Source organism: Triticum aestivum, chromosome 7A, assembly GCF_018294505.1.
Source record: "Triticum aestivum cultivar Chinese Spring chromosome 7A, IWGSC CS RefSeq v2.1, whole genome shotgun sequence".
Lineage (NCBI taxonomy): Eukaryota > Viridiplantae > Streptophyta > Magnoliopsida > Poales > Poaceae > Triticum > Triticum aestivum.
This window is the reverse complement of record NC_057812.1, coordinates 142,239,412-142,248,275: the sequence shown is the minus strand read 5'-3', so window position 1 is coordinate 142,248,275 and position 8,864 is coordinate 142,239,412. Positions and strand designations below refer to the sequence as shown.

Genomic DNA, 8,864 nt, shown 5'->3' with positions numbered 1-8,864 from the left:
AAAAGCAGAAAAGCGTGCGGGAAGAAAATTCGAAGGGAGCGTCCAGAGCGTGACACGTGACAGTGGCTGAGAGTGGCGCGCTCTCAGCCCACCCCATGTGATCATTGGGAAGGCTCCCGAAGGAGCGCTCCTTGACTAGTTACTCTTGTTAGGTCATCTACGACGACTCTCAAAACGTCTGCAACCGTCTAGACCACGAGGTCTGGACGTTTTTTTGCCATCTAAAGTGGTCCTCTATGGGTCTGCTGACCGGTCTGAATGCACTTTTTCCCATAAACCGAGGACTCTGACTAACTTGGCCCACCTAAACCCTCTCTCCCAGGTCCGCGCGCTTTCTTGCCCAATGTTGGTCAGCGCCGCATTCACGCCGGACCAGAGTGAACGTGATCGCTCACAGGAGCCGACAGTGAAGCGGCGCGCCGGCCGAGAGCGCCGCCACGCCGCTTCCAGGTGCACGCCATGTTTGTCAGTATTCAAACGGCTCCGGTCCATCAGCCTCCCTTCATTAAACGTATGTGGTTAACAATGAACCTACTTTGATGTACCCGTCTATCCGTCTGCCGCCCACCATTAGGGACCTCGTCGCCTGGCTTGCCCTCCTCCCACTATTTAACCCCCAGGCCAACAACACAGCTGAATCCATCCACCCTCCTTCGCTCTCTGTCTCCTCTCCGCACCACATTCTCCATGTCCTCTTCAAGCTCCAAAGCCTTGTGGGACGACCACTCGTACGAACAAAAGGAGGAGATCGCCGCCATTGCGGCTGGCTGGAAGGGCACCAAACAGACGATTTCACCATAGGCTAGTGTTGCGGACGCGCCTATGGTAGAGGCGACCGATGACAAGCAACGACATCATTCGCGCCGGCCAATGCCGACATCACCATGGGCAAGGCTCGTGCTCACTACATGGACATGGTGATGGAGTGCGAAGGCGCATTTCAGCAAACGCAGACAGACCTACAACCTCTGCCTCCTCAACGAGCACTGGCCGCGGAGGAGCTACTAGCCGCCGACACGGCCATCACACTGGACGTGGACATGCCTGAGCAAGAGGCGATGTTCAAGTCCTATCGCTACGCCCGTGACATCTGCCGCTGCCGCTAGCGGTACCGCCAACGCCAGACGAGAAATTGACGAGATGGCAGATGAAGCGTTCAACAAGAGCTAGGATGAAGACGAGGTCGCCAGCTTGGCCGCGCCCCGCCGCCCTGACCATGAAGTTCGCACGTCCACGAGGACCACCGGCAGCAAGGAAGAGTAGCGCATGGGAGGTCGCCAACATTTGTATCCCATGAAGGTCACGGCTCCTCCCCTCCCATTGAAGCCAAGCTTGGTGGGCTCAACATCATCGGCCGATTAGCCGCTTGCCGGCGACATGGAGGCGGATAGCTTCACTTTCTGACGCTCATGGTTGCGGAGGAGGCGGGGCTTCATTTTCTGGGGCTCATGCTGGCCGGAGATGGGTAACGGGGTGCCGGTGGTCATTTTAGCCTAGATTTAGAGTCCGGTCTAATATGTCTAAATGTAATGAATTTACTTCGGTTTAAATGAAAACCATTCGGTTTCAAAAAATATCAAAGTATAAATGAATATTGTCCGATGTGTTCAAATATGCATCAAATTTGTTCATTTTCGTTAAAATTCTTCCCGAACGCAATCGGCCGTATGTGGATGGCTTTGGATGACTGGCTCCCGCATCCGTGTCTGCGGACAGGACAAATGCGGTGTCCAGTTTAAGGGTGCACGCTGGACCCGCAAATTTCCTCCCGCGTCCGTCCACGGACAGGGGGGGGTCTGTCCGTGGACACGGATGCGGGAGGCAGCCATCCAATCGTAGCCGCATACATCCAGCCTTCCTCATTTTTTTCCAAGTTCACACGATCAAATAGTCGCATGCAACACTAGTAAAAATTTAAAGAATTTCAAATATTACATTCCAACATTTTCCCCTTTCACCGTCCACTGATGCTCAATTAGATCTTCCTTCAACTGCTTGTGAGTTGGTCGATGTCGAATTTGTTAATGCACTTGAATAAACTCTTCAAATGTGCTGGATTCTGGTCTGGAAGTTGGATATGATCACCGATGTTCTCAAATTCCAGAGTTGCGACATCATCATCACGTTCATCCTCGACGGTCATGTTGTGCATGATCAGTTGATCACACAACATGTCATCACCTCCCACAAGGTTTCCAGATCCCATTGTTTAGCAGGTCCATGATACGTCTCCGTCGTATCTATTTTTCCAAACACTTTTGCCCTTGTTTTGGACTCTAACTTGCAGGATTTGAATGGAACCAACCCGGACTAACGCTATTTTCAGCAGAATTACCATGGTGTTATTTATGTGCAGGAACAAACGTTCTCGGAATGACCTGAAACTTCACGGAGCAAATTTTTGGGAAATATAAAAAATACCTGCAAAATATGAAGGCCAGGGGGCCCACCACCTGTCCACGAGGGTGGGGGGCGCGCCCCCTACCTCGTGGGCCCCCTGGTGCCTCTCCGACTTCAACTCCAACTCTATATATTGCGTTTTGGGGAGAAAAAACCCAGAGAGAAGAATTCATCGCGTTTTACGATACGGAGCCGCCGCCAAGCCCTAAAACCTCTCGGGAGGGCTGATCTGGAGTCCGTTCGGGGCTTCGGAGAGGGGAATCCGTCGCCATCGTCATCATCAACCATCCTCCATCACTAATTTCATGATGCTCACCGCCGTGCGTGAGTAATTCCATCATAGACTTGCTGGATGGTGATGGGTTGGATGAGATTTATCATGTAATCCAGATAGTTTTTTTAGGGTTTGATCCCTAGTATCCACTATGTTTTGAGATTGATGTTGCTATGACTTTGCTATGCTTAATGCTTGTCACTAGGGCCCGAGTGCCATGATTTCGGATCTGAACCTATTATGTTTTCATCAATATATGAGAGTTCTTGATCCTATCTTGCAAGTCTATAGTCACCTATTATGTGTTATGATCTGTTAACCCCGAAGTGACAATAATCGGGATACTTACCGGTGATGACCGTAGTTTGAGGAGTTCATGTATTCACTATGTGTTAATGCTTTGTTCCGGTACTCTATTAAAAGGAGACATTAATATCCCTTAGTTTTCGTAAGGACCCCGCTGCCACGGGAGGGTAGGACAAAAGATGTCATGCAAGTTCTATTTCATAAGCACGTATGACTATATTCGGAATACATGCCTACACTACATTAATGAACTGGAGCTAGTTCTGTGTCATCCTAGGTTATGACTGTTACATGATGAACCGCATCCGACATAATTCTCTATCATCGATCCATTGCCTACGAGCTTTCCATATATTGTTCTTCGCTTATTTACTTTTTCGTCGTTATTGCTATCATCACTATAAAATACCAAAAACATTACTTTTACTACTGTTACCTTTTGCTACCGTTACCACTACTATCATATTACCTTGCTACTAAACACTTTGCTGCAGATATTAAGTTTCCAGATGTGGTTGAATTGACAACTCAGCTGCTAATACTTGAGAATATTCTTTGGCTCCCCTTGTGTCGAATCAATAAATTTGGGTTGAATACTCTACCCTCGGAAATTGTTGCGATCCCCTATACTTGTGGGTTATCAGTCCACGAACAACTGAAAAAGGGCCTGCAGAACTCCAAATGCCCTCTCAACATCTTTTTCTAGCTGCTTCTTGTCTTTGGGCAAAGTGAGCATTTTTCTGGCCAACTGGGTTTTAAAATGGTGCTGACAAAGATAACTCATGGAGGATAGATAGGTTCGGGGCTCATGTTTTATGTTTCTATAGTTCTATCATGTGTTATTATGTGTACACTTGCACATTAGCTTGGTATTTGCCTACTCGTTAGGCGGGAATTGTACTAAATCTCTCTTGGTGCTGGATGTTTGATGCCTTTCCTCTTCAAAATAAACTAATATGTCATGCTAGAATCTATGTGTTGTTTCTTAGGATTCATGGGGGTATTTCTCATATGTTGTATAAAATTGTTGATTAAATCTTGGTGCTCTCTTCCTTCTATCTGGTAATGTCGTGAAAATAGGAACTGATAACTCATGTGTCTTGCAGGACACAACCGCGGCTATGAGAAGGAGGACATGTTGAAGCAGCACCATTGGCGGCTGCTTCGCCATGCTCCTCGGCATCAAGAAGACCTCGCTCCCGAGTCATCTCTGTACCACCTCCAGGTATACCAGATGCTTCTACTCTTCTCCCTACCCCTTCGTCCATGGTTAATTGTTCACTAGGTTGTCTCATGGGAGAACTGATACCATTACTCCATTCAATTGTATGTGCAATGATAGTTTGATTTGTTTTACAAATGAACATTTATCTTCTAAGAGCATAGCCAATAGGTTCATTTCATCCTTGCTCTTTTCACTATTTCGACCTTTTTTGAAAACTTTCGCACAAAATGAACTCCACACAAAACTATTTCATGATCTGACCCTTTTGGCAATGCCACAAGCCATAGCGTTTCTTCTCTATCTGAAAACGCCGAGCTAGCCAGCGTTGCTGGCCTGGTCGGGAAGCTACGTGGCAGGGCAGAAATGCCAAAGTATCTCGCGTTGCTGGAAACGCCAAGCATGGCTGGCGTTGGTGCCCATGCATGAAACGCCATGGGTGTTGGCGTTGCAAGTAGCTTGCTCATTTTTCCATTTACTTATGAAATGGAGCAACACTAGCTAGTTCGGCGTTTTTAAATAGAGAAAAAACGCCACGGTTTGTGGCGTTACCAAAAGGGTCAGGTCATAAAATAGTTTTGTGTGGAGTTCATTTTGTGCGAAAGTTTTCTAAAAGGGTCAAAGTAGTGAAAAAGGCCCTTGTTTATTGGGTACCTCTGCTTTTAGAAACAAAACAAACCCATTATGTCTACTAAATTAACTATATATATTTGTTTTGTTCCAGGAAAATGCATAAGAGGAATTTAATGGATCTTATATTTGCACAACTACACTAACATTGTCACAAAGCAAGCACAAAAGTCTAAACCTAATGGTTTCATTTAGTTTTTGGTCTTCAGATTGGCAGTAAGTGCTTGGAATTAAGTCGGAGGACAAATATCATCACACAATGCAAAGTTTAGTTTTTTAAACAATATGAATATATGATTCATTTTTTCCCTTTTGACTGGTCAAATACATAATTCTACCCAGCTTTATGTAAATAGACAGTTGGTGTCCTATAGATCTACTATACCTTCATTGCAGGTGTGGACTAATTAACAGACAAAATCAGGGCCATTGGTAGGTGGTGATTGTGCGTTTCCTCTTGTAACAAGATGATTCTCTATCAATGTGACAGTGGGACTTTACTATACCCATTCTGTCAGTAGAACATTCTCTTAGGAGATTGTTTTATTTGTTCTGGTTGAGATATACTAAAGGTTGTGTACCTATGAAAAGAAAAGACACTTCCAAGTTTTGTATGTAGTACTTGGTGTATGTCTCAAGTGCAACTTATAATGCTCCTACTATTAGTACTTGCTCTCGCATGTTTATGCTCTTAGTATTGAATTTAGTGTCAAGTGATTAGCTTTTGTGGTCTTATGAACAAACTGAACTAGATGCGGCCTTAGAATTTCATGACCATGCTGAACTTGATGATGTCTTGATTCTCATGAAGTGAATGTTTCTTTCTCTTGAGCCAGAAAATCCACTGTCCTATTGAATACATGTGATAAACTATGCTCCTTATTAACTTTTTGTAAAAGTGCTTCCTACTAACTTCATCATTATCTGTTTTACCACATTGATGGAATAGGCACCCTGCTCCAAGGCTGCGCTTTTGGTTTCAAACTTCCTATCGAGTGGTTATTTTTTGTGGTCTTATGAACGCACTAAAATTATTCTGCCTTATAGTCTCATGACGATATTGAGCATCATTATATCTCACTCATATCATAATTGAATGTTTCTTTTTAACTATTTGAATGCATATGCTAAACCTAGATTACTACCGACTTAGCATTAACTGCTTGACCAAAACGTTGGGACTGGCATCCTCGCGCCTTGGCGCGATTCGTATGCATTGTAGCCCATAGCAAAGAGCGTTCTACTACTATCAACAGAATATCATGCAATCCCCACGGACAAACTATTATCAACAGAATATCATGCAATCCCCACAAAATAGTCGGGTACAAGTGCTCAAAAGTAGATCAATCACGGCGTTTTATCACTTGCTATGCACACATACGAGAACGCGCAAGACGCCGGATCAGCTGGCGCGCGGTGGTCTATTTACGAGATGGAATGGCGGCGGCGGCGCTGGAAGAGCACCTTGGCGTCGGCGGTAGCCTTGGCGCCGAGCTGCTGCAACCCAGGCTCGGCAGCCGGGCGCATCCGGAAGAGCGTGTTGAGCCTGCCGAAGCTGCGCGCGAAGCTCCGCAGCAGGCGGTTGGCCGGGTTGACGCGCACCAGCTCCCGCTTCATGCTCACGTGGTCCTTCTCCAGGTCCGTCAGCCGCATCCGCATCCGCGACACCTCCAGCTTCAGCTCCCGGTTCTCCCGCCGCACCGACGCGTAGTTGTCCCGCGGCGACATCGCGCCGCTCCCCACCCCGCTCCCGGACCGCATGTTGCTGCCGCCGCCCTGGACCGTCGACGCGGACGCCGCGCCGCCGAAGAAGAGAGCCCCGTCATGGCCGAAGACGCCGCCGCCGGCGCCGCCTCCTCCGCCGGACTGGATCGCGCTCCGCAGGCGGATCTGCTCGAAGTAGAGCACCTGCACCGCCATCTGCACCGGCAGCCGCTCGTTTTGGGCCGCGTGGCTGCACGCGTCCGGCGTAAGCCGCTGGCAGTCGATCGCCTTGCACATCCGGTACCTCTCCGCCTCCTTGATGTTCGGGTGCACCTGCAGGTTCCATGGCCACCCCAATTAATGAACGTTCGTGGTAACATTAAAAGAGAGAAAAAGAAAAGGGCGGCGTGCCTTGAGGAAGATGTCGACGGCGCGGTAGATGCCGTCGGTGACGAGGCGGGCGTGGTCAGGGAGGATCTCGGCGAGGGAGATGAACTTGGCGGGGACGAGGTTCGAATCCAGCGCGATCTCGGCCAGGTAGCTGTCCAGCAGCTTCGAAGCCTTGACTATAGAGCTCTGCTTCGGGGACCGCGGGCTGTCGTAGTCGAAGCCGCCGCACCCGCCGCCGTCCTCCTCGGTGTCCTCATCAAGGTTGAGGAACACCGAGAAGATCCTCGCCACCACGTCTGTGTCGTACAGCGTGTGGTGCTGCGCGGCGGCCGCCGTCGACGCCTCGCCGGACCCGGTGGCGATCAGGATGTCCTCCAGGATAGCCTGGTCGAGCTGCATGCCGATCCGCTTCTCGAGGTCGGTCTTGCATATGCTGGAAGCGGACAGCGCCATTGCCGTCTTGAGGAGCCCCGAGAGGAAGGCCATTGGCACGGGGCTCTTCTTGGACTGCGCCGGCAGCAAGCCCACGATGGTCTCGACGACGGCGCGCTGTTTCTTGACGGCGTCCGTATCCGTGACGCCGCCGCATTTGTCGGCGGCCTGCGTGTCCCTGCAGGCCATGAGCCCGTAGAGCGAGTTCTGGGCGTAGTTGATGAGGATCCGGGTAACCGTCTCCTGCCTGAGGCCCTTGGACTTGACCGCGGAGAGCAGTCGCTGGAAGAGGTCCAGTCCGAGGCCGGCGACCGACTTGCCCCACCAGTCCCCCGGCGAGTCAAGCTCGACGATCCCCGCCGCCGGCTTGAGCTGCGCGCTCTGGTCCAACCTGGAGAGCAGCCCGGACGCGAGCTGCTCCTTGCAGACGTTGCTGGCGATGGCGGCGATGAGGCGGGCGACGAGGTTGGCGTCCTCGGCGGCCGGGAGCAGCGCCTCGCAGGTGCGCAGCACGGCGACGGAGCTGGCGATGCTGGGGAGGACGGCGTCGCGGAGGAACGCCTCGGCGCGGAGCTCGAGGTTCTTGTCGGAGAAGTCGTCGGTCATCTGCAGGTAGCGCGCGGCGCAGCGGAGCATGGCGACGTTGGCGACCGTGATGTCGACGTGGACGCCGTAGCAGAACTTGGCGGCGAGCTCGAACGCCGGGGCGCCCCCGGGCGTGGCGTGGAGGGCGAGGCGCGCGAGCTTGGCGTCCTTGGCCTCCGCCACGAGCCGCCGGATCTTGCCGCTCCGGGACACCAGCGGGAACTGCGCGAGCAGCTATGCCATGGGGCATCAGGACGTCATTTTAAGCTCTGTTGCGGCTGATGGACATGGCGGTTTCTCTCACCTTGTGGAGGGCGAAGCTGGACGTGCCGACTTCGACGGCGAGGTCGCTGGAGACGTCGGTGGGAGGCCTAGAAGACAGACAGGAGCAAGCGGCGTGTGAATTGGACACGTTCCGTGGGCCGTAGGAGAAGAACGAGGATGAATCCAGAGACGATTACTAGCGTACCATTCATTGGCGTGCCGATTGTTGAGGCTCGCCCGGAACATCTTCTTCCCGGAGACGCTCACGCTCTGCTTCATCTCCGTCACCGTCGCCACGCCCATCTTATTCTGTCTCTCTCTCACGCACACACGCGCGGAACTCAAAAACAAGCAACCAGCCAAGGCGCAGCAAATGGATGTGCTGTGCTATATATGTTGGGTTTCTCTCTCAGACTCAGCTACGTGTTCCTGTCCAACACTTCTGGTTCAGTCTTGAGTGCCCTCTCTGTCTTGTAGGGGGGGAGAGAGAAAGAAACAGAGAGTGAAGTGAAGCCGATGTCTTCTACGATTATTATTACTAGCTACTAGTTGGTCCAGAGTGTGTGGTGTGGGAATGCGTGCGGAAAGGAGTGCTAGCCGTAAAGCCAGTGAAAAATCTGATTTTTTTTCTTCGAATAGAAGGATGACCCCAGC

The 8,864-nt window shown here is 50.6% G+C and overlaps 1 protein-coding gene across 2 annotated transcripts; it reads right to left on the bottom strand.

Moving 5' to 3' along the window:
* Positions 1-6,092: 6,092 nt before the first annotated feature.
* On the bottom strand, positions 6,093-8,640 carry LOC123150948 (BTB/POZ domain-containing protein At1g03010). 2 transcript variants are annotated; one of them, XM_044570745.1, is made up of 4 exons: positions 8,416-8,640; positions 8,251-8,317; positions 6,951-8,180; positions 6,093-6,872 (listed from the first exon to the last, which is right to left on the bottom strand). In XM_044570745.1, the coding sequence occupies exons 1-4, from the start codon at positions 8,511-8,513 to the stop codon at positions 6,261-6,263; spliced, it is 2,007 nt and encodes a 668-aa protein (XP_044426680.1). In that variant the 5' UTR covers positions 8,514-8,640; the 3' UTR covers positions 6,093-6,260. The 2 variants fall into 2 exon arrangements, with proteins under 2 accessions (XP_044426680.1, XP_044426681.1); XM_044570746.1 differs by having other exon boundaries at positions 6,951-8,168.
* Positions 8,641-8,864: the final 224 nt, after the last annotated feature.